General features: G+C 38.3%; 1 protein-coding gene and 1 long non-coding RNA gene across 5 annotated transcripts in view; one reads left to right on the top strand and one right to left on the bottom strand.

The window, feature by feature from the left end:
• Positions 1-2,011: 2,011 nt before the first annotated feature.
• LOC144615930 (uncharacterized) lies at positions 2,012-5,294 on the bottom strand. The gene is made up of 2 exons (XR_013554659.2): positions 5,042-5,294; positions 2,012-2,683 (listed from the first exon to the last, which is right to left on the bottom strand). It is a non-coding gene; the product is annotated as an uncharacterized LOC144615930 (long non-coding RNA).
• Positions 5,295-5,302: 8 nt separating this feature from the next.
• Positions 5,303-26,783, top strand: part of EHBP1 (EH domain binding protein 1) — a 365,951-nt gene continuing 344,470 nt past the window's right edge. For all 4 annotated transcript variants that reach the window (XM_078444539.2, XM_078444536.2, XM_078444535.2 and 1 more), the window contains exon 1: positions 5,303-5,533. In XM_078444539.2, the coding sequence (XP_078300665.1) occupies positions 5,532-5,533 (2 nt within the window). In that variant the 5' untranslated portion in view covers positions 5,303-5,531. The remainder of the gene's footprint in view (positions 5,534-26,783) is intronic.

Raw genomic sequence — 26,783 nt, 5'->3', positions numbered from 1 at the left:
TTGCTTGGGTTAATAATCTCTGACTCAGGCCCACCGGTTTGTTAAGTTTGGCATGAAGTCAGACCTTCCCCGTCCAACCCCCTCCCCCCCCCACCCCGAACTCTTGCCAGACCTGTATACCCACTAGAATGATTGATTTCTCGGGTTGAACCTTCAAGTCTAGTTCACAGCCCATCATCCTGGAATTCTATATCCAAAGATGAGGCCTGTGTGTCTGCATCACTACTGAATCTCCTTACCTCTGTGTTTCCTACAAGTGAGGATCTACCCTGTGACACTCGGTTAAGCTGGGCAGAGAGACCCATAAAGAGTTGTAATATAAATAATGGTGTCAATGATGTGTAGATGGTGCTGTGGGAGTATGAAGGAGAGACAGTAAATCCAGCAGGAAGCCTCTCTGGGAAGGAGAATCAGATGTTACCCACTAACTGGGCAGACTCCCAGTTACCACCTTGTCGTATCTGTGATGGCATAATGGGAGGCCTTGAGTGCAACTTGGTAGAGGGAAGTCAGGAGACTTGGTCACAGGCCACCTCTGCCTTCGCAGCTGTTTGACAGCAGGCAAGTTACCTCACTTCTCAGTTTAGATATCTCCTCTATGAAATGGAAGTAATAATACCAACCTCACAGATTTCTTATGAAGATCAAACAAGATAATGTAAGTGATAAAACATGGTATAATATATGTTTTATTTATAAAAGTAATGTGTGTTATTGCAGAGAGGTAATGTTCATGCAAACATTTGGACTGTTCTAATTTCAAAGTTTAACTAATATTAGGATGCTATGATGTATAAGAATGACAAAAAATATAGACTCTCAGCCATGGAGATCAAATGCAAGGACCTCACAGGCCCTAGAGATTGTTGAGAAAGAGTACAAGTTCCTGATTCCACAATCCTGAAACATGTTATAAGGAAAAGTACATGTCTCAGTGGTCCTGAAATCTCCCTCCAGCTCTTTGTTCCCCCTTCTCCTTGTTTGGAGAGCAGGACTTAATTCAGAGTAATTCCAAACGTTAGAAATGAAGGATTTTTTTTTTCTCTATCCTACTTGAGATTAGGCGCTCTTAAGAGGACAGCGGCTGAAGAATGCTAAGAATTCTTCCCTCCACCCAGTCAGGAATGTGTCCTGCTTGGGGTGCTTAGGAAGAATGTGAGGGCTGCCAGATAAGGCCCAGAGCTTGGCCATTGTGGGCTTGTTGCGAAAGGGGGATGGGAGGAGCCCTCCTCCAGAACCAGGCCTTCCTCAAGATCTCCCAGAGGTTGCTCTCTGGCTGACAGTAGAGACAAGAGCTGGTGCTGCAGAACTAACTTCTGCAGACCATGAGTGAAGAGACAGCTCAGCCAGACATGTGAAACAAAGACACAACAGTGTTCTCAGGCTTTGGGGGAAGTATTCTGGAATCAACACAGATGTGAGCTTGACCACAGGCTGTGCTTCTTACCAGTTAGCTGCATAACCTGAATCAGATACTCTAGGAGCTTGGGTTTCCTCATCTGTAAAATGCAAATAATAATAACACCTGCCTAGTATAGTTGTGGGGAGCATTGACTAAAATGATGTATATAAAACACTTAGCATAGCACCTGTCCACAAATGGGGGCTATAAAGCCTATTTTTATACACTAGCTTTTAAACAGTTTCAAGATCCTGTATTTATTCAATGTTACAGTATATAATGTGCTTTCATATTTGTTACTTCTTTTTTTTATTGGTCCCAGTAATTTTTTTTATATTATAAGACAATTTTATTTGTCAATTATATCTTAGCAAAATTGGGGAAAAAATATGTGCCTCCAGAGGAAAGTCCACAAACCACCTATGGAATATCTTTCTCCCACATACTGACCCTGAATTTGATCAAGCATCTATATCTAAATGTCAGTTTATAGTTACAACTTACAAGAGGCATATTTGAAACAATAGCATACAAATGTAATCAGTAAAATCTAGACCATTTCTTCAACACATAAATTCCAAGGGAGATAAACAAAAAGAGAAAAAATCCTATAGTGTTACTTCTTTTTAATTGCATTAAGCAATATTGTGAACTTGGGTATCCCAGGGATGATTTGTAGATAGTCATCTTTTAGAACAAGTAATAGAATGTCAGATTTGACAGTTATCCTTGGGTCTTCTCTTAGCTCTTGTCCACACTGTATCCCTATCCCAGTTTTTCTAGTGAACTTCCAGTTACAGCTGCCTCCCTCCTTCCCAGGCATATTGACTCCATTCAACCAGTGTAGCTGCTCTTATGCAAGTTCCAATGGGAGCTTGGAAGAAGCCGTTGTCAGAGGTCATAGAGAGGCTCAAAGGCTTCAGGGATTCTATCAGGTAGAGTTATCCTTGAGGGGCCCTGGGGGGAAGCCAGAATGCCTACTTGACTCCATTACGTTTGGGTCTCAAAGTTCAACCTCTGTTGGAGAAGGTCTGCCCTGCTCCATGCTCTTATCAGGGTTCTCTTTGCTTGTTGCTTTGCTTCTACCAGCCTTTCTTCTCCTGGGGCAAGACTGTTGTAGAACTCCCAGAAGAATGTGGTTCTGCAAACCAACTCTGACTCTTGGTGTTCCTGAAGCCATGGTGCCACTCCACTTTGCTGGAGCCTGAGTCTTGATTCCTACAGCTACAGTGGATCGATTGTGTACTTCTGTAGACTTGATTGTGGATTTTTAGTCTCCTCCTGGTAAAGGAGAGATAAGGATGGCAGTTGACCTATTTCCTGAAGTCTCTGTGAACTTCCTGACAATTTTCTCTTCCCTAGTCTTGGTCCCCTGTAATAATCAGCCATGGACTCTGGACATGGAATCCTACGTCCAGCTGGGAGCAAGCTTACATCTCCACTGATTGCCTTATTGCTTCTGGGCTGGTTCCTATATAACGCCACCCACCTCTCATTCTAGAATCTCAGAGAAACTTCATCCTTTACTGACAGTAAATATTTTCTGGAAAATACATGCCAAGACCATTGCTTTTATTGAGCTTCTTAAATTCCTGAGCATATGGCCTGAGGCAAAATGGGACTACAGTTTTCTGAGTTGGCAGGAAGGCTAGTGAGCAAGAGACAATGGTTTATGTGAGGGACTCAGGATGGGGTTTGGAGGAACTGTCCTATATGAGAGTTTAAACCTGGGGTAAGTGTCTAAAGCAGAGTCTAAATGATAGCAACCTCTGTTATGGTTATGGCATCAGTTGGTGCCAGGTAAGAGATATTCCAAGGTCTGAATAGACAAGGGTAAAGGAGGGTTGGCTACATGTGGCCGGGCTGCAGATGGCTCATTTATGGGAGGAGGATCCAGGCCCAGGGAGGTTGGATGGCTGCAAAGAGTTGGAAAACCAGAACCTCAGTCACTAGCTAAAGTTCAGAGCACAGTCAGGCATTCGATGACACTTTTAACATATTTCATAGCCTCAGGCAAGTGTGTGCTTGATGCTGAAAGTGGCCTGAGCACCAGCCTATATTTTTTCTCCAAACACCTTCTCCTGGTGATTTGTCTGCTTTGCCTTCCACTCATGACCATGACTCAGTTACTGTTTCTTCTAAACTATTTAAACACTGTAACTGCCTTCAGCCTTGCCCAATACTACCTTTGACCTGACTCTACCTTTTGCTTTTTATCTCTGGATACAATGCTTATCCTAGGGATGTTTCATGTATCCAAAAACCATTATTTTACCCTATGATAAAATATTACACCCTATAATAAAATGCCCTATTTTACCTAGTATGGTGCTCTTCAGCCTTTCCTGTCTCACTGACCGGCACCATCAACCTCTATTTTTCCAAGCTAAAAATCTGAAATTTATCATAAACTTCCTTCACCTCTCCATCTACCATGTGCATATTTCACTACAGTGACTATCCAATCTCTATTCCACCATGTGGTAAACATCACCAGTATTTACCAATATCCAATTCTTTTCTTTCTGGGCATAGAAGAGACATATTTCCCACCTCATTTTCAGTTAAGTGCAGCCATATCACTAGTATGGACCAATGAAACATGAATAAAACTTTGCATCTTATTTCTGGGCTAAGGTAGTAAAAGAAACTTTCTCAGTTCTCTTTACCTGAAACATCCCTCTTCTCCTGTTGTGTTGAATGCAGAGGTTTTATGTTGAGATGGTAGTGTCACCAAGTCAAAGAAGCCTGGCTAACTGCATGACTGAGAAATAAGCTTTTGTGATAAACTACTGAGATGTGGGGATCATTTGTTACCATAATATAATCTATCATATCCTGACTAATACAATGAGTGAGGCCTGCTGATTTACCACTTCATATGCCCCTCCAGTCCCTTCACTGCTCTAGCTCAGGACCTCAATATCTCCTACTAGAACTATTGGAAAAGCTTTAAAAATGTCTTGTTTCCAGGTTGTCATCCCTCAGACTCATCCTCCAAACCGACATCAGAGTGGTTTTTGTGTAACTCAAATCCAGCCATGTATTTGGGCTACACTGTTTCATTGGCTCCCCATCACTGACATGATGAATAGGCTGGTGACATGACAGGTATTCTTCCTAGCCAGCCTCCTCTCCCATGCCTCTTCTCCCTACCTTTTACAACCAGCAACACTTAAGTGTTTGTAATTTCCAGAATAAGCCATGTTTCTTTGCCTTTATTTTTGCCTTTGCATTTATCATTTATCCAAAACATCTTTATACAGACTTCATCTTATTCTTTGCCTGGATAACTCCTGATTCTTCAAGAATAGTTTCTAATATCACCTTTCTGCAAAGGGCTGGAGGATGATTCAGGAGCACTGAGACATGTACTTTTCCTTATAACATGTTTCAGGATTGTGGAATCAGGAACTTGTACTCTTTCTCAACAATCTCTAGGGCCTGTGAGGTCCTTGCATTTGGTCTTCATGGCTGACAGTCTATATTTTTTGTCATTCTTATACATCATAGCATCCTAATATTAGTTAAACTTTGAAATTAGAACAGTCCAAATGTTTGCATGAACATTACCTCTCTGCAATAACACACATTACTTTTATAAATAAAACATATATTATACCATGTTTTATCACTTACATTATCTTGTTTGATCTTCATAAGAAATCTGTGAGGTTGGTATTATTACTTCCATTTCATAGAGGAGATATCTAAACTGAGAAGTGAGGTAACTTGCCTGCTGTCAAACAGCTGCGAAGGCAGAGGTGGCCTGTGACCAAGTCTCCTGACTTCCCTCTACCAAGTTGCACTCAAGGCCTCCCATTATGCCATCACAGATATGACAAGGTGGTAACTGGGAGTCTGCCCAGTTAGTGGGTAACATCTGATTCTCCTTCCCAGAGACGGACTCCAGTGAGAGAGACTGGGAGTGTTGGGGGTTCAGGGAGCTGGTTAAGGCACAAGGTCATGGTCCCTTAGTAGCCATAGACTACGAAAAAAGTGATCCAGTATCTTGAGCAGCTGAGTCAAAAAGCCAAGCCAACTACCTAAGCAGTGATTTTTAAGGTATGCACTCTAGCCAACCGGGAGGCCACAAGCATCTTCCTGATGTTCCACAAACTGATCCCAAATGTAAGTCTTGTCTTTGGATCTTACTAGCAAATGGCCCTTGATGTCCTAGATTTTCAGTGTGTGTGTGTGTGTGTGTGTGTGTGTGTGTGTGTGTGTCTTTCTCTAAAGGCTACTTACTAATGTCTGCAAAATTGTTAGGAGTTGGTAGTATTTCGTATTCATAAATAAGAATTTAGCACATAAGTAGAGTTTACTGAGGACTTGACTAAGTATTCACCTGGCTGCCAGGCAACACTTGGCAGTATTTGCAAACTCCCACTATAAACATGCATGGGCAGATTGTTGAAGGATCCTCAATTTTGGGGAAGATTATTCTGTTACCAGTATCAGTGCTATGATGAGTTGATTATTCTTTTTTGTGGTTATTATTCCTGCTTTTTAATTATAAATTACCCTTCTCTATCTTCATCATCATCTATTTTCTTTGAGGTATACTGTTTGATTAACCCTATGGTAGGAGAGTGATATCACCATAATTTATCACCTTTAAGTTCTCTGTAACAAAACATTAGCATGAATATGGATTGCAGTACACATAGAACTGTCTATGTCAATATTGCTAAAGCAGATATTCACATAATCTGAACAAAATGTGTTTGCACAGCAACAGTTTGTTGCTACCAGAGAATTCTTTGGAGAGTAGGAAAGACTGGAGGAGTGTGTGAGTCTTGGAGCCTTTTGCCTCAGGTAGGTGGGACTCACGTCAAAAAAGTTTGAGAATCACTGGGTGGAGAGGGAGAACTTGGGTTCATTTTAGTGGGATAGAAAGAAATACAGAGACTAGAAGAGAGTGAATATTTGAAGGAAGACTAGGAGGCGGAAATTGGAGAGATTTCTGGTTCTGAAGAAATTATGCCTACCATGTCTTTTCAGATGTCTGTGGCCTCAGAATGGATGTGGGAGGAACAGTTAAAGGTGAATACGTATCCAGGGGGCCCTATAGGGTAGTCTGTTTCAGGCGCTGTGCAAAAATGCCTTGCCAGGGCAGGTGAGGGCTGAAATCCAGCCTACTGGTTCATTGACCATGAACCCTAGTGCCAGTGAGAGAAACCTTTCTGTAAATTGCCTCTACAGAATGCCTTTTAGTAAGTTATTTAAAAGTGCCCCTATGTGCAAATTATGGCCCTTAAGATACTCCAGGAAATCCTGGGCTACTCTTTTTTTCATGGATATACTGAAGGTGGCCACTTTTGCTCACAACCAGAGAAGATGGCTGAGTAACGTAAGGATATTGTACAGGCATTCAAGTAGACTTGAGACTTAGAGAAGAGTCCAGTAATGTGCTTATATTGTGGCAAAGTCAGAACATGGGAATTAAACAGCCTAGATACAAAATAAGGTCTTCCTTCAGTTTCTTGAAATGCCACCAAGAAAAACTTTCAAATACTGCAAAAAAAGCCATCTAGAAGGAAGAACCCATAGAGAGATGTCTTCTTATTCTGAGCATCTTTGGGTTTAGATTCAGGCAAAAGGAAATCATCTGGTTATTATGAATAATTAAAAATTCCTTAAATGAAGCTGGCCAAAATAGAGCTATCCTCTTCAAAAACCAGTTCTAAATCTTTCCTGGAATACAATTTCACATATACTTTGTTATAAGCTTTACACCTCTGTTAAGCACTGTATGCATTCTGTTTCGTAAAGTGATCCTTGTCTTCAAGTAAACTTTAGTGAATAGTAAGATATTATTAAATGTAAGGATGTAAAACAATATTTAGCTTGGCTCCTGAAAGTTATTCATGTTGATTTCTTATCTAGTAACTATTGAGGGAGATGCACTGACATTGTGCTATTTTTGGTGACTGAATTGCCATATTCCTTTCAGAATTCACATTTCAAAAATGGCAATGGTAGTGTCAGTGGTTACCTTTATTTCATTTACCCTAGTGACTGAGTGACTATTTATTTGGTATGAATAAAGCTGAGGGTTAGCGCATGTCTCTGGCACACTAGCCATAATCCTACAGGACTGTGTGGTTGAGAAATTCCCATGTGGGCTTGATGAATTGTACAAGATCCGTTATTTTTGTTTTCTAATGGTTTCCCAACCCACAAAAGTCCAGGCCATTGTATTGTTGGAAGAGCAGGCGGAAACCACATTGCTTTAAAAAGTTTAAAAAAAAAAATTAAAGAATTCTGAAAACAAAAACAAAAACAAAAAATAAACCAAAACAAAAAACCAAAACATGGTCCCCCACCTGTAGTCAGTGGAATTTAGGTTCCCAAGGGTTATGGTCAATTTCCACAACTTGCTCCCTTAAGCTATGAGTGGGCAGGCCTATAACATCGTTGTTTGTCTTAATTCTTAACATGTGTGTAAGGGCCAAAAGACATCAAATACAGGGGCTTTGGAGGGTAAAGCCATAACAGCAAATAAATGCAGCTTTTTAAAGATCCAGATGAAGGAATAAGGGGAAAATACTGTAAAAGCAATATTCACGCCCATCTTTTTTGTCCCCCAGATGGAATAGGGTATGTTGTTTTGTTTCCTTTTTGATTCATAACCTGGTGTCAGCACTAGAAAAGAATAAAAACAAGTAACTAGCACTGTAAGTTCATAACATGCATTCATATATGTTAGCTTGAGAGTCAAAATAGCCATGTTATTAGGTTCATTTTAATGTAGAGAACACTGAGACTTAGGCTACCTGACTCACTCAGGACAACTCAGCTTGACAGGTACAGCCTGGACTCCAAGCCCCATCTTCTGATCCTAAAGTCCATGCTTTGCATTTTTTCAGCATACTCTAAAACCAAATGGCATCCCTTTTTTATCTGACCTCCCACAATAATTCGTACCAGTTTAATCAATCCCCAGGTAATGGAAAACTGATTTAACTCTAACATCAATGTCATACCTGTTACTTCAGGAATCCAGATGCCTCTTGGCTGGTTCTGCCGTTTTTACAACCCATGTAAGTATGAAAAGCTTGAGAACACCATAACCTCCCCCAGAAAGCTGAGGTGACATTAACCTGAATTCAGTCTGGAGGCTTCTCCTGATTTGCTGCAGATCTCACATCACGGGGACCTGTACCTAATAAATTTTAGCCACTGTCATTCCTTTATAATCAGCCTAATTACCCTAACATTCATATTTTTCTTTGGATTACTTTTGTTTTCCATCTAGTTTAATGTAGTCCTCCATTCCATCTTGACCCCAATCAACTCTCTTAATATTTCAGTCTCTTGTCTGAAGGTCCATTAGGTAGCTAGCACCTGGAGGTGTTAGAAAACCTTATGCCTTTTTCACTGTTGCAAGTGAATATCTATGTATCTATATTACAAATTTCTCAACAGTAATTAAAGACTTGCCACAGACACTCAATACAAAGCATAAAAGTTGTATTGACAGAAACATTTTTAATAAAAAATAACATGGTGTTGACCACCAAATACACAGGGATAGGGGTTGTTAAATTATATAACAACTTGGTTTCAAGGTTAAATCTCAACCATCACCAGCAAAGTGTGTTGTACCAAATGCCCAGAGGTCTGGAGCTAAAACCACAGCTAAACTGAGATTTGGGATATATTTTAGTTTTGGCACATACAAGAAACAAGAGGACAAGGCATGGTTCGTTTGAGCATTTGTTCAAAGCATACTGAGTGTATGAATCCCCCACCACAAATTACCCTCTTCCACGGTTCCCATTCAACTTCCAAATAAAAGAAATTGAGAAAGTATTTCTCCCCAAATGTTGAGGGATTTGTCCTTCTTTATGATTTTTTATTAACCAAAGAAGAATCTTAAAGGAAAACACCTTCCAGCCTTGTGTCTTCTTCTTTATGAACTGTTTCATTGGGTTAAAGAAAGATCATCAGGTCAGAAAAGAAAGTTCTGCTCCTAGCCGGAGACCTACTCCTGTAAAGACTTTTTACAGTCAGTAAACAGTCAGTCTCCCCTGCTCATGCACTGTCTGTCTCTCTCAAGAATAAGTAAACATTAATTTTTTCTTTTAAATTATATATAAAAAAGATAAAGTATTTAAAAACCTGAATACATGTAAGATAGCATGACTGAAATGAGGCAGTGGCCTATAACAACTGCTCTGGTGACTTCTCACAGCACAATTCTATGCTATTGAGAGTCTTTTTTTTTTTTTTAATGTTTATTTTTGACAGAGAGAGAGACAGAGCATGAGCAGGGGAGGGGTAGAGGGAGAGAGGGAGACACAGAATCTGAAGCAAAGCAGGCTCCAGGCTCTGAGCTGTCAGCACAGAGCCCGACACGGGGCTCGAACTCACTAGCTGTGAGATCATGACCTGAGCTGAAGTCGGACGCTCAACTGACTGAGCCACCCAGGCACCCCTCTATTGACAGTCTTTATCTGAAGTCTGACAAATTTGTTTGTAAAATCTGTCTTTGCCAGAAACATTGGCAGGGCATTCATAACCAACCCTTCTGTGCTTAAGAGCTACATAAAATAGTAGTTCTACATAAATACATAGAATAGCTAGAACAACGTAAATTATGGAAAACTGTGTTCCCCCGTTAGTTTTGCACCTGGAAGGAAATACCTAGCCTCTGAATGAATAGTGATGGGATGTTAGGGAGACTGTATCATGTCACAAGAGGGAGTTAGAAGACAGGAAGTTAGGGTAGTATCTCAGAGGACTCTGACTAGGATAAGGAAGGCGCTGAGGTACCTGGGCATATTTATTCCAGAGAAACAAATGTTATGGGAAGAACACAAATGCTGCCACAAAATATTGAAAGGGCTGTTACAGAAAAGATGATTAGATACTCTGTTCCAGAAGGCAGATCATTGGAATAAAATGAAGATGTTGAATTGAATGATCTCTAAGTTCCCTTAAATAAAATTCTGGTGTTTCAAAGTTACAAGGAGAGAGGCTGTGGCTCAGCACAGCACATAAATATGAGTTTTCCTTCAATGGGCAGAGACACCCAATCCTTAAGATATTTTGACATTTGGAAGAAGTCTGGATTGCCATTTAAGAAAAAGGTAGAGGGCATGCCTACATTCTGAGTAAATCAAGCTCTATGACAGCATGGCCTCTCCAATTCTAAGATATTTTAATTCTTTAGTAGGATGTGATGTGTCATAGAAAGTGCTAAATAAGGGGTCTATGTGTCCTTCATTGGCCATGGGGGTAGATACTGTCTAGGTAGAGATTGTTGTCATTCTCCAGTTCTCCCGGCTTGGAAATTGCTAAGAAGCAGATTTTCCAGTGCATTTGAATTAATAGTCTTACTTCTACTTTATCTGGGATTTTTTGGTTGTTGTTCATTGTAAACATCTGTGAAGTTTTTTTTTATAGCAGCTATAAAACCAAAGCCACATACAAGCACGCACCAAGAAAATCCTATACTCAGCCTGGAATGAGGATGTCATTGGATACTGTTTTGCAGATAGCATGTGGTAAACTGATTGACAAAGTCTAGAAATAAATCAAGATTATCCTAACGTTTAGAAATCTGACAGACAGATGGTGCCAACACGTTTCAAGCTCTTAACTGGGTCATAGTCTTATAATAAGTTATGATGTTTCCTGACCTTCTAGGCAGCTATCCTGCCAACCTCTAGGGTTTGGGTTTGGGGGAACAATTTCACCATCAACTACCTATAAATTCTCTCACTGGAAGAATAAGATTAACAAGAGCAAATTCACCGAACATCCTATTAACACTGAAGTGAAGCTCATCCCAGCAGTTATGAGGGAGCTAAACATGTAAAGGTCATGCACAAGAACAACTTGTATACTAAGCAAGAAATAGAAGACAGAAGGCCAAAAGAAACAATAGATATATTGGGATACCTTCAACTGCAAGTGCCAGAAAACCCACCTCAAAATGGCCTAAGCAGAGGGAATTTATTGACTTACATAGCTGAAAATTTCAGGTTTGGCTGGACTCAAAGATGCGGATGATGTCCAGACAACATTCACAACGCACTCCCCTAGATCTATCTCTCATCTTCGCTTCATTCTCAGAAGATTCTTTTCACCTGGTGGCCCCTAAAAACTCCAGGCTTACATTCTTCCCAACCCCAAGTCAAATAGAGACAGTACCTTTTTCCCAGCAGTTTTCGCACAAGGCCCTGATTGATTTCATTGGCTTGTTTTTGGTCATGTGCACCTTCTTCACTAATGGTAGAGGCCTAGAGCTGGGTTTATAAAGTCAGCACCTAAACCACAAGGACAGAAAATGGGAAAACTAGGGAAGGAGGAGGAATAAATGCTGGGCAGGCAAAACCCACGGATGTCTATTTGCTAGAATAGCTTCAAGCAATGTGGTAACATCACTGATGTCTGGGAAATTTCTATAGGCTGTAGACCCAGGCAGTTGGAGTTTCAGACGTTGCTATTTTATGAATAGAAGCTCCAGTTCCATCATAGATGAGGATATAGCAGCTCTAAGCACACCAACCAGTTCTGGATTTTGGAAGGTCTTTAGTCTAAGAATCAGTGTCAGCCACATTTGGCACAAGAAGACCCCATATTCTCAGAGTAGATAAGGCTACTCTGTATCAGGCATACACATTGGAACTTATCTAGTAGTGCCATCTTAAGAAACAAAGAACAACTCTGTGACAGTATGGGGATGTGCATAAATGTTCAGATGCAAGTGTCAGTAGTCTTGGTGCTGTATCACTGAGAAGCCCTTAGAAGAGCACAATAGACAAACAGTGGTCTTGGAAACTCATCTTTCATGTGGCAGTGGGTAGAAAAGGGAGGGGACAATAAGTTAAAACCTGGGCTAGACTCCACTGTGTGGGAGTAGGGGAAATCACTCCTTGAGAAAGAAGGAAAGGTAATAGCTTATTGCTCTGCTCCATTTTCGAGGTGGATGGGTAAGTCTGGACAAAGTAAAACTTTTCAGCAAGTTGAAAAATGAGTTCTTCAGTCAAGGTAGGGAAAAGCCACTGTGGAAGAAAACAAGGGAAAGGCTCTAGTTCTTGAGGGTTTAAAATGAGCCATTGAGTTTTAGGAGCCATAATTTGACTTTGAGCACATGAAGACATTGGCATATATGTCCCTTGGGGGCAGCTCCTTTTGCCCACTATTGCCAAACTTTTAGTTACAGTCAGGTGTGGATATGCCTTTTAACAAGAATTTGTATTTCTTAATGATACAAAAGGCCTAAAGTCCATCAATGACTTAAAAGGAAAATCATGTTCCTGTCTTCCAGCCTCCTTTTCATGAAGTCTAGCAGGGAAGGAAGGAAGGAGGAAGGGAATTCCATATATTCACTAGGATTGTAATAACAAAGTACCACAGACTGTGTGGCTTAAAAAATGGAAATTTATCATCTCATAGTTCTGCAGGTTAGAATTTTAAGATTGTGGTATAGATGGTGTTGGTTTCTTCTGAGCACTGTGAGGAAGAATCAGCTCCATGCCTCTTCCCTAGCTTCTGGTGGTTTTCTGGCAATCTTTGGCATTCCTTGGCTTATAAATGCATCACCCCAATCTGTGCCTTCATCTTCACATGGTATTCTTCCTATGTGGCCATCTGAGTCCAAATTTCCCATTTTTATAAGGATACCAGTCATATTGGATTAGAGCCCTTGCTAATCTCTTCTTTTTTAAAATTTTTTTAATGTTTATTTATTTTGGAGAGAAAGAGACAGAGCATGAGCAGGAGAGGGGCAGAGAGAGAGGGAGACACAGAATCTGAAGCAGGCTCCAAGCTCTGAGCTGTTAGCACAGAGCCTGATGCGGGGCTCAAACTCATGAGCAGTGAGATCATGACCTGAGGCAAAGTCGGATGGCCAACCGACTGAGCCACCCAGGTGCCCCCTAATGATCTCTTCTTTACTACCTCTTCAATAACCTTTGTTCCAAATAAGGTCACATTCTGAGGTACTGGGGGTTAAGACCTCAACATATGGGGGAGGGTGTACACAATTCAAACCATAACAGTCCATAATCATTCTTAATATTCCAGAAGTTATAAATGGCTGCACATTTTGCTCCAGTGTTTGAATTATAGCACTAAATATATACTTAATATTATGATGGCATTGGGGAGGGGAGTGTACACTTCAGAATTCCCTCTTTCCCATCACTGAGATAATCCTGGTGACTGAAGGATAAAAAAACAGATTCTTCCAGCTTGAAAGATTTATATATCTTTTGAGTCAAAAACTGGAGGAAAATCAAAATTCCTTTTGTATAAAGGGACTGAGTCTTTGACTTTCCAAGCAACGGGAGAGGAGAACCCGTTGTTACTTTACTCTCAGTAGGGACAGGAGAATACAGTGCTTCTCTTTCTACTCCCCCTCTCTGAAGTAGGAGCATGGGAATGGGGTTGGTTAATTCCTAATTAGCTTTTGGCTTTTGAGAGCGATTTCTCCTATTTCTGATACAAACTAATTGATCACATGTTTCTGCAAATACCCACTTGCCCAGTGTGAGTGAGGCTTTGTGCTGAACAAAAAGAAGACAGCCGTACATTTAACCACAGTCAAGTCCTTTGTGGGGCAGACAGGAATAACATGCATGATTGCAACCCATAAATAATACACCTCATGTCATCTGCATTTTGCCTACCCTTTAAAACAGAGTCTGCTATTCCTGGACAAGCCAATGTTAATCCTAGACTCCTAACTTCAGGGCCAGTTCTTGCAGGGAGTGGCATTTCCCTTCACCTCTTCCTCTCTCTATATTTTCAGTCCAGCCAAGCATAAATAAGTAGGCAGTTTCTACCCTGATCACTGAAGCTCTAAAGATAGGGCACTGAACCCACTAAATGATGAATACATGCCATATGGAGCTAACGGCAAGTTCGGATATAAATTATCTCTGTATTGCTCTCTGCATTGCAGATAAAAAGTCCCTTGTGTCATCTCTTTGTACTGAGCTGTGTGTATCTGAAAACAGCAAAAATCACTGAGAAAAGTGGGACATTTAATTTTGTCTAAAAAGGACTGGGTATTGCTTGCATTGATTAGTGAATGTTTTTAAAACATTATTTGATGTTGTGCACAATTTATTTCATTGGAATCTTATATTTGAAGCAAATATTTGAATTCTTCTGGCCAGCTGTATTGATAGTGCAGTGCAGTGTACAAGAGTTGGAGTCAAAAGACCCTGGTGTGGGTTCCTGCACTGAGAATAACATTTGCCAAACATTTGCAGAATACTAACAACTGTTCTGGGCAGATTATGTAGGTTATATCATTTACTCTTCACAACAACTTTAACAGACAGGTCCTACTATTCCCAATTTGTATGTGAGAAAACCATTCAGATAGCTATGAGAAGAGCTGGATTCAAATCCACGCTGTCAGCCATAAAGTCCATGCTCTTTCCACTACTCCATGTGACCTCTTGCCTTCTGGCTGTTTTGACCTGAAGCAGACACAAATACTTTCTTGGTCTCGTTATTCTTAGGGGAATTAAATTAAATATTCTCTAAGATCCTTCTGAGCTCTGAACACTGTCTGTGATCACTCCCTTTCTACTTTTCAAAATCTGAGTAAGCCTTTTATTTAAATACTACCCTCCTTTTTCAAACCCTAAGATAATCTTCCTATGGATGGAGGGAGGGGGGTAAACCTTTTCTGCATCAAAGATTAGAAATTATAAAGTTCAGAAATTGTTTTGCCTTAGGCCTATCTTCCTGTTGACCTATGTGCAGTCTTCTACTAGCACAAAGAGGGCATAAGAAATCCCAGTGTCCTTCAGCAGTCCCGAGGGTCTCAGACAATGTATGGTTGCGTTGTGTGATATATGTGTTTCCCTTCTGTATAGAAGTATGAACTATTTAGGAATACAAGTAACCACTTATTGTCTACCTAATTTTCTTGGTATTCCTACCTAGATTCAATAAAAATACATTTGAAACATGGCATATTAATTTCTCATTAAGCTTTCCCAATTTTCTTTATGGATTGATGTGCCAAGCTAAATACAAGAGGATAGCTATGTTCTATGAAACCATCTGTAAGCATACCAATACCAAGAACAAAAATATTGCTTTCAGGATACTCCTAGGGGTGGCTGACTGGCTCAGTCGGTAGAATGTATAACTCTTGATCTTGAGGTCATGAATTCAAGCCTCGTATTCGGATCAGAGATTACTTAGAGAAAAAAAAGATACCCTGAAGGGCTCCAGAAACTGCACAGAATGGCTATGGAAAGATTAAGAGGCAAGAGTAAGTATGGCCTTAATAAAGTCTTGGATTGAGGAGATTCAAGGAAAGCAAAAGTGACCTAGTCCCAAAGTAGTTACTGCTAAAATTTTCAAATGAGTGAACTAATAGATGACTTCTTCACCAGAGTGTGTAAGTATACAAAATATTAGATGTGCCTACTTTTGAAAGAAGAAGAGAGGAACTTTCATTAAAAAAGTAGACTCTGGAAAAGACTCCTTAGGTTGCCTTTTCATTGGAACTTGACCTTCGCAAAAGCAGTGAAGTGATATAACTAGAAGCAGATTTTTTGAAGGCTCTTTCAGGCTCTGATTTATAGCTTGAGAGATAATTATTAAGAAAGTAAATCATTGAATGTATAAGTTGGATATTTTAGATAGCATGAATGATCAATACCATCTCCTCCCTTACACTTAATTAATTTAATCAACAAGTTATCTACTAAAATCTCTCTTCAAAAGGAACAAAAAAGAAGGAAGTCAGCATTTACTGAGTACTTTCCATATGTCAGACATATTATTTTATTTTATTCATCTCTTTGCCTTTTCTCCACCTAGCCTTAATCATAGAGAAAGTATAAGCAGCCACTTTTGAAATAGCCAAAATCAAAATAGGATTTTTTTTCTTCTCAACAACTAGAAATTTTACATTAGTTCTCCTTTCTTTGTGGAGGACTGATACAGGACTGGATTCAATTTTCAGAATGACTATTCTGGCTTTGATTCATGGAAGGCACTGTTATGAGTACTGAAAAGGCTATTTTCATGCAACCCTAAGTAAGGATGTATGTAACCCATTTCATCCATCCATACTCAGGAGTCCCATAATTAAGTGTATAAATCATTTGAAGCCTATCATTTTTTTATAGTTACTAATCCAGCACAAATATTTAAAAATTTAAAAAGAAGTTTCAAGGTCTATAGTCACTTTTATTGAAAAGGATCTTTAAATGCATTAAAACTCAAGTCAATCTTACTTATTAAAAGACAGAAGCCTTGGGGTGCCTGGCTGGCAGTCAGTAGAGCAAGCAGCTCTTGACCTTGAAGTCATGAGTTCGAACCCCATGTGGCACATAGAGATTACATCATCATCATCATCATCATCATCATCATCCATAAGTCTCAAAACCTTATCAGTGAGCTGTGAATATAATAAATATCTGTAAGTGTAACCTCAACACAGAAAATATCAAGAGTGATAGGAAAAAAAAAACAAGAGTAGGCTAGTTCAGAATCTATTTTGATGTGTCTCCCTAAAACAAAATTTCTGCTAATATTGAAATAATTTTTAAAAATTACAAATGTCATGGCACCTGGCTGGCTTAGTCAGTAGAGCATGTGACTCTTGATCTTGGAGTTCTGAGTTCAAGCCCCACATTGGGCAAAGAGCCAATTAAAAAAAAAAGTAGGGGTCCCTGGGTGCCTGAGTCGGTTAAGCTTGAGACTCTTGATTTCAGCTCAGGTCATGATCTCATGGTTTGTGAGTTTGAGCCCTGTGTCAGGCTCTGTGCTGACAGTACAGAGCCTGCTTGGGATTCTTTCTCTCCCTCTCTCTCTCTCTCTCTCTCTCTCTGCACCTCCTCCTCAAAATAAATAAACTTTTTATAAAGAAAGAAAAAATTTCTTTTAAAAAATTGCAAGTATTTGTTTTCATGAGCAAGAGCCCAGATCTTGTGACCATATTATGATTACATTAATACCAAACCCTGACTGAACTTTTCCCAATGAAACAATTTTATTGCGTATTTATCTGTCCTTGCATTTAAAGTGAGTTGTAGTCTTTCATGCATGAATGATAAAATATACGCTGAAAACAATTACAATTATTACTAAAATAGCAGTAGGTTTTGTAACTTTAGGAAGCAAAAAGTTATTTCTCAGGATTTTCTAGTATTTAGTATTTCTTCATATGGCAGAATTTGCATGCATGTTGTTTTAAAATTCTGTAAACAAATTGTGATGAGTTTGCTCTTTAATCACATTGGTATTGTCTAAAACCCCACAGGGGATGTTGATGTGCATATGTTTTTTTAAAAATATTTTTTAAGTTTATTTATTTACTTAGAGAGAGACCACGAGCAGGGGAGAGGCAGAGAGAGAGAGAGAGAGAGAGAGAGAATCCCAAGCAGGCTCTGCACTAATAGTGCAGAGCTCAAACTCACGAACTGTGAGATCATGATCTGAGCTGAAATCAAGAGCTAGACGCTTAACCAACTGAGCCACCCAGGTGCCCCTCAAATATGGTTTTTGACTTTGAAAATATAATTTGATTGTAAACTTTTAGTTTTTTTCTCTTTTTATTGAAGTATATATGTATGTCTAATTAACATATAGTATATTTGTTTCAGGTGTACAATATAATGATTCAACCATTTTATACATTACTCATTGTTCATCAAGATAAGTGTGTACTCTTAATCCTCTTTATCTGTTTCACTCATCCCCCTCTCCCCCCGACCCGCCTTCTGGAAACCATGAGTTTGTTCTCTGTATTTAAGAGCCCATTCCCTTGTTTGTCTCTTCTGTTCTTCGTTTGTTTGTTTCTTAAATTCCATATATGAGTGAAATCATATGGTATTTATCTTTCTCAGTCTGACTTATTTCACTTAACATTATCCTCTCTACATCTATCCATGTTGTCACAAGTGGCATGATTCCATTCTTTCTTATAATACTTGTGTGTGCGTGTGTGTGTGTGTGTGTATGTGTGTGTATCTTCTTATCCATTTACCTATTAATAGACTCTTAGGTTGCTTCCATATTTTGGCCATTGTAAATAATGTTGCAATAAACATAGGAGTGCATATATCTTTTATGTATATAAATATATCTTTTTGAATTAATGTTTTTGTTTTCCTTGGGTAATTTCCAGTTACTGGAATTATTGGATCATAGGGTAATGTGATAATCTCATTGTGGTTTTGATTGCATTTTCCTGATGATTAGTGATGTTGAGCATCCTTTCATGTGTCTGTTGGCCATTTGTATGTCTTCTTTGAAAAAATGTCTATTCAAGTCCTCTGCCTATTGTTTATTTGGATTATCTTGGGTTTTTGTGGTGTTGAGTTATATGAGTTTTTTATATGTTTTGGATATTAACCCCCTTACAGGATATATTACTTGTAAATATCTTCTTCCATTCAGTAGATTGCCTTTTTGTTTTGTTGATAATTTCCTTCATTGTGCAAAAGCTTTTGTTTTGGTGTGGTCCCAATAGTTATACTTTTGTTTCCCCTGACTGAGGAGACATTTCTAGAAAAATGTTTCTATGGCTGATATAAAAAAATTACCACCTTTGTTTTCTTTCAGGAGTTTTATGGTTTCATGTCTCAGATTTAAGTCTTTAATCCATTTTGAGTTTATTTTGTGTATGGTGTAAGAAAGTGGTCCAGTTTTATTCTTTTACATGTAGCTTCACAGTTTTCCCAGCACCATTTATTGAAGAGATTGTCTTTTTCCCATTGTATATTCTTGCCACCTTTGTCATAGATAATAACAAAGACAACATGGATGAAACTTTAAAATATGCTAAATTAAAGAGGTGAATTATAAAAGACCACATATAATTTCATTTATATGAAATATCCATAACAGGCAAAACCATAGAGATGGAAAGCAGTGATTTCCCGGGGTGTGGGGAAGAGGGAAATGGGGAAGTGATTGCTAATGGATATAGGGTTTCTTTTGGGGGTGATGAAAACGCTCTAAAATTACATAGTGGTAATGGGTGGCTTTTTTAATTGAATAATTTAAAATAATTATTGCATAAGATTGTGAACAAATCCTGACCAGCTATAAAGCCATGGAAGATCTAGTAGCCAAGAATGCATGATTTTAAAACTTTATTACCCACTAGGGGCTGTTCTTATGCCCCTCAATCAAATGCTTAACTAACCATATATATTTAGTCAAGGTTAGGAAACTGGAGTAGACTAAAGAAGAAATTAGAATACCACTGGAAACCTTTCAAAGAAAAGATCCTACCTTTTCCCTACAAACTAGTCAGATTTGCAACTCATAGTGTTTGGAATTTTCTGGCTGACCTCAGCTGAAATGAAAATGCCAGGGAGAGGAGGCAGGTGTAGTGATGACGGATTTGCACAGTTTGAGATATTTTGGCCATTGTCAACAAACTTTTGGAAGATCAAATCAAGAGCCCTTGAATGTCCTTAGGGTAATTTAGAAAGTAGCTCCATCCAGAAAGGGGGCTTTAACTTTTTTTTTAAAGAGTACATTCTCCTTCTCCAAACCAACCTAAAGGTCCTTTTCCTCTTTACCCTTCATAAATTCAGTGTATTAGTTAGGATTATGTACCTTTACATGTGACAGAAAAGAAAACCCACAAAAGAACTGTGGCTTATGTGATTATTTCTGTTTCATATAAAAGAAATCTGCTGGTAAGCAGTGTAAGGTTAAGGGTATTTATTCTACAAATTTGGGAGGGACCCAGATTGCTTCCAGCTTGCCACTTGCTGTCCTTCATCCTCATGATCCAAGATAGCTGTTGGAGATCTAGCCAACCCAACTATATCTCAACAATAGGATGGAGGGACCAGGAAAGGTACATTCCCTCCCTTTGAGAAAACTTCCTAGAAATTATAAGACTTAGCCAAATTTAGGCACAAGCCATAATCTAACTGCAGATGAAGCTTGGCAGGTCTTCAGCTGACTGGAAATGGCTCAGTTAAATCTGAGTTCTTATTGCTAGAGAAGAAAAGGAGAATGGATATTCAGAGGCAAGTAACAATCTTTGCCTATAAATTTTGGTTGGGGTCCAGGCAAACCTAGAACACACATCTCCTAAATCCAAGTGTAGGGCACTTTTACATTTTAAATTTCTGTGTTAGAATACTATATTTTGCCAAGCTCTCCAGCACATTCAGTTGTCCTGTGACGTTTGGTTAAATGTGGCTGCAGAATAATATAATTGGCAAGTGCCTTTGGTCAGTGGTCTGTTTCTATGTTGTTTTGTTTTCCTTAATATCTGTTTCATGAGGTATAACTGACACATCATAAACTTTACCCATTTTGTGACTTTCAAATTGTACAATTCATGGGGCACCCGGCTAGCTCACTTGGTGGAACATGTGACTCTTGGTCTCAGGGTTGTAAGTTTGAGCTTCACATGGGGTGTAGAGATAACCTAAAATCTTTAAAACAATAGTGTACAATTCAATGCTTTTTCATATGTTCACAGAGTTGTGCACCCATCACCACTATGTAATTTTCAAGTATTTTCATCACCCCCAAAAGAAACCTTATATTCATTAGCAATCACTTTTCCATTTCCCTCTTCCCCAAGGCCCTGGCAATCACTAATCTACTTTCCATCTCTATGGTTTTGCCTATTATCGACATTTCATATAAATGAAATTATATGTGGTCTTTTATAACTGATCTCTTCCATTTAGCATGTTTTAAAGTTTCATCTATGTTGTCTCATCTATTAAAGGAATGTACTTCATTCCTTTTTATGGCTGAATAACATTCTGTCATATGGATATCCATAGCTGGCTTATCCTTCCATCACCTGATGAAATTTGGGTTGTTTCCACTTTATGACTATTATGAATAATGCTGTTATGAACACTCATATACACATTTTTGTGTAGCCGTATGTTTTCATTTCTATCGTGTCTATACCTCGGAGTGGAATTGCTGACTTATATGATAACTCTATGTTTAACATTTTGAGGAACTGCCAAACTCTTTTCCAAAGTGGCTGTTCTGACCAGCAATGCATAAGGGCTTCATTTTTTTTTTAATTTTTAAAAAATATTTATTTATTTTTGTGAGAGAGAGAGAGAGAGATAGAGTGTGAGCTGGGGAGGGGCAGAGAGAGGGAGACACAGAACCTGAAGCAGTCTCCAGGCTCGAACTCATAAACTGTGAGGTCATGACCTGAGCTGGAGTTGGACGCTTAACCAACTGAGCCACCCAGGTGCCCCAGTGAGGGCTTTAATTTTGCTGCATCCTCACCAGAACTTGTTTTTTTTTTTTGTTTTTTTTTTTTAACGTTTATTTATTTTTGAGACAGAGAGAGACAGAGCATGAACGGGGGAGGGTCAGAGAGAGAGGGAGACACAGAATCTGAAACAGGTCAGCACAGAACCCGAAGCGGGGCTCGAACTCACGGACCGCGAGATCATGACCTGAGCCGAAGTCGGACGCTTAACTGACTGAGCCACCCAGGTGCCCCAGACCAGCACTTGTTATTATCTTTGATTTTAAGCCATCCTACTGGGTCTGAAGTGGTATCTCATTATGGTTTTCATTCCCATTTCCCTGATGGCAAATGATGTTGAGCATCTTTTCATATGCTTATTGATCATTTATATATCTTTTTTGGAGAAATGACTATTTAAATCTGTTGCCAATTTTTTTTCAATATATGAAGTTTATTGTCAAATTGGTTTCCATACAACACCCAGTGCTCATCCCAAAAGGTGCCCTCCTCAATACCCATCACCCACCCTCCCCTCCCTCCCACCCACCATCAACCCTCAGTTTGTTCTCAGTTTTTAAGAGTCTCTTACGCTTTGGCTCTCTTCCACTCTAACCTCTTTTTTTTTTTTTCCCCTTCCCCTCCCCCATGGGTTTCTGTTAAGTTTCTCAGGATCCACATAAGAGTGAAAACATATGGTATCTGTCTTTCTCTGTATGGCTTATTTCACTTAGCATCACACTCTCCAGTTCCATCCATGTTGCTACAAAGGGCCATATTTCATTCTTTCTCATTGCCACGTAGTACTCCATTGTGTATATGAACCACAATTTCTTTATCCATTCATCAGTTGATGGACATTTAGGCTCTTTCCATAATTTGGCTATTGTTGAGAGAGCTGCTATAAACATTGGGGTACAAGTGCCCCTATGCATCAGTACTCCTGTATCCCTTGGGTAAATTCCTAGCAGTGCTATTGCTGGGTCATAGGGTAGGTCTATTTTTAATTTTTTGAGGAACCTCCACACTGTTTTCCAGAGTGGCTGCACCAATTTGCATTCCCACCAACAGTTGTTGCCAATTTTTAAATTGGATTATTTGTCTATTGTTGAGTTAGACAAGCTCCTTATCAGATATGTGATATGGAAATATTTTCTCCCATTTATTGGCTATCTTAACTTTCTTAATGGTGTCTTTAAAATACAAAAGTTTTTAATTTTGATAAGGCACAATTTTTCTTTGTTGTTCATGTTTTTGTTATCACATCTAAAAAACATTGCCAAGCCCAAGCTCACAAAGATTTACCCCTGTTTCTAGTAAGAGTTTTATAGTTTTAGTGGTTAACATTTAGGTTGATAATCCTTTTTGTGTTAATTTCGGTATATGGTGTTTTGTACTCTTAAGCTTTATAATGCAATAACAAAATTATTGTGAATCATGGGTATCTCTCCAAAGAGAGTTCAAACAACCTCAGCAATTCGTACTGGAAAAGATTGAGCTCTTTGGGCTAGATTGCCATTTCCATTACTCTAGAAAGAGTAATATGGTATAACGATGCTTCTTCTGTTTATAATTTATCATAGATAATTTACAAAATGACCAAAATTGACTACTGTCCCCTTTAGAGTTGAGTATAAATAATCGAATTAGGAATTGGTACATTTAGCAATAATATCTTCCATGTTCCTGACAGACACCATTATGCCTTCATGGGAATTGTGACTATAAACTTTCAATTTTTGATCAATCAGAAAATTAAAGTTAGACAAATGCAATCAAATAGCCACAACTAAATTGGTACAGCAACTGTGGAAAATAGTATAGATATTACTCAAAAAATTAAAAATAGAGGGGCACCTGGGTGGCTCAGTCAATTAGACGTCTGACTTTAGCTCAGGTCATGATCTCACAGTTCATGGGTTTGAGCCCCATGTCGGGCTCTGTGCTGACAGCTCAGAGCCTAGAGCTTGCTTTGAATTCTGTGTCTCCTTCTCTCTCTGCTCCTCTCCTGCTCGCACTCTGTCTCTTTCTCTCTCTCTCTCAAAAATAAACATTAAATTTTTTATATTAAAAATGAAATACCATATGATCCAATAATTCCACTAACTGGGTATTTTACACAACGGAAATGAAAACACTAATTTAAAAGATATATGCACTCCTATGTTTATTGCAGCATTGTTTACCATAGCCAAGATATGGAAGTAACCTAAGAGTCAACTGATAGATTAATAGATAAGGAAGATGTGATATTATATACATATAATATATAAAATATAATAAATAATTTTTATTTTTAAATAAATAATATATAAATATATAGAGAATATATATATTCTATATAGAATATATATTCTAAAATATATATTCTAATATATATTCTAATATATAGAATATAGAATATATATTCTAATATATATATTCTAAAATATATAGAATATATAAAATATAATGTAATATATAATGCAGCCATAAAGAAGGATGGGATCACGCCATTTGGGTCAACGTGGATGGACCTAGAGAGTATAATGCTAAGTGAAATAAGTCAGACCAAGATAAAAACAAATACTTTATGATTTCACTCATATGTGGAATCTAAAAAAACCCAAATGATAAACACACAAAAAAGCAGAATCAGACCTATAGATACAGAGAACAAACTGAAGGTTGCCAGAGGTGGGGAATGGGGGAAGGGAGTGGGAGATACAGGTTCCCAGTTATGCAATGAGTCACGGGAATAAAAGTCACACCATAATGAAAACAAAAACAAAACTAGCCCCAAGGGGGAGAGAAACAACCTTTTTAAGGTAGCAAAAACTAGATTATCATAATGGAAACAACTGTTGAGAAATTCTAAATGCCTCTTTTAGATTCTGCACACATGCATCCATTTATTAAAGGCAGGAATTTTTAAAATCACAGAAACAGAGTCGAAGGGGTCTTAGGAGGGTATCTCTTCTAGCCCTTACCTCCAGGTAGCAAAGTATCATTTTCCCATTTCCATTTTACAGATGAGGCAAATGAAGCAAACTTTGCTCGGTTTCATTTCCTGGCTTTCTCAGTTTCGGCTTCTCTCTCAGGTGGACTTGTTCTAGCAGAGGTCTCTGGTAGCAGAGTAGTCATCCTCCTAGCTACCAATCCCAGAAAAAATTTCTTCTCTTTCCTAATCATTCTATTTCTACCAGTTGTGCCAGAACTGTGTCTGCCTGGCTTGACATGGAGTTGTGTGTACATATATATGTATGTCTACCCCTCCCCCTTCCATCCAGAGAAGTTACCGGAGTTCCTAGGATGACACAATTAGTAAGTGATGGAGCTGCAACAGTAACCCAGTTCTCTCAGGGTCAGCCTCATCATCTGCTCTGTGTGCATCACTATAAGTGGCTTGAGTTGCTTTAGACTACGAGACAGTAACAGATTTCTAATATCTCTTTTAATTCTGTCTTAGACTGCTTCTTCTGTTTGCCTGTTTCTTATTTTATGAGCTATCACATTTGTGATAGCTTACATTTTTATTATATCACATTTTTTCTCTGAAACTAGTTTTAAGTTTCTTGAAGTCTCCAGCTGTGACTTATGTATTTTTTAAATGTAAAAAATTTTATACATTTTTATGCATTTTTACAATGTATTTTTTGACGTTAACACTTTCTTGCAAATAGTAGGCACCTGGCAAATATTTGCTTATTTGAGCAGAGAAAAGAGTCCTCCCTACAGAATGTGAAAATAGGAAGGGAGTTAAACACGAGCCCACAATTAGAGACTGATGGGGAAAATACCCAGCAGCACCATGAAATACATGGTTCTAAATCTCAATAAAGCAATTCAAGCACATAAAAAGTACTGATTAAAACTTATCCTTTTTGTGATATAAAATACAGAAGATACTCCTAGGAATAGAATGTTTTGTGAAAGAAAATCTTCATTCAATCCCCAAACTGAGGTGTTCCATGGGCAAAATGGATCTAGAATCAGAACACCTTAGATGTGGTAGGAATGGATTTATTCAAGGAGAATTTTCATTTTTATCAATTAGATACAATTTATAAACAGAAACTATAGATGAAACGCCTTTAGATAGTGAAAGAACATTTTAATGAGTACATAGGGGTGCCTGGGTGGCTCAGTTGGTTAAGCGTTTGACTTGGCTCAGGTCATGATCTCATGGTTTGTGAGTTCGAGCCCCACATTAGGCTCTGCGCTGATGTTGTGGAGCCTGCTTGGGATTCTCTCTCTCTCCTTGTCTTTCTATGCCCCTCCCCCACTTGCACACGCATGTACACACTCTCTCAAAATAAACTTTAAAAAATAAAAAGAGTACATAAAGACTTACATAATATCTTCAATCTAAGACTATAGTTATACAATTTTAGTCATTATTGTAAAAAACAATTTAAAACATTAAGGAGAATTTTAAAAAGAAATGGTATCACTCATAGCCTTTACACCCTAGCATAAAATTTTATATTCTCTTTAAGTATTTATTCTCTGTGTATTTTTACATTTTCTAAAATCATAGAACACATGTAAGATAAAAGGTAATTTGTAACTATTTTACCTCTAAGGATATCTAGGAAGAGAGCTAAAATATTTCTGAGCATAAAGCAGTGAAAATAAGCTTTTTATATTTTATTTTCTGAAAATTATTTTACCAAGTCAAAAGGGAAATTAGGATAGGTGTGTGTTTCTTAAGATCCTGTCACATTCCTAATAACCATTCTTAGAAGCTACATGTTGAGCTCCAAGGAATGCATTGATCAGATTGGCTTAGTTAACCTTTAACAAATAATCTCTCAATCAATGTAGTTTCAGTTTTGGCATGTTAATTTTACATTTTGTAGTTACAGTAGTGTTGCCCTATATCAATAATTTTAAAAAATGGATCAATATTATAAAGTGGTTCAATGAAGCATAAAATAATGATAAAATAGTAATGTAAATATTACAATTCAAATAAAGAAATAAACATAAATTGTAAACAGCACTCCAGTGCAAATATAGATTATAAATCTGTATTAGCTGTGACAAATCTATATGTGACTTTGTACAGGAAATAAATATGTAAATTGGAAGTACAACAATAAGTATCTGAAAATTAAATTTCATTGAGTGGGCTTTCTATTAATGTTAGTCCCCAGTGCATTGTCTCTTATAACATTTTTCTCAGTTAGCTTTTTTTTTGTCATT

The sequence above is a fragment of the Panthera onca genome, chromosome A3, assembly GCF_046562875.1.
Source record: "Panthera onca isolate mPanOnc1 chromosome A3, mPanOnc1 haplotype 2, whole genome shotgun sequence".
In the NCBI taxonomy this organism is placed as follows: Eukaryota; Metazoa; Chordata; class Mammalia; order Carnivora; family Felidae; genus Panthera; species Panthera onca.
This window is presented reverse-complemented; position numbering and strand designations above follow the sequence as displayed.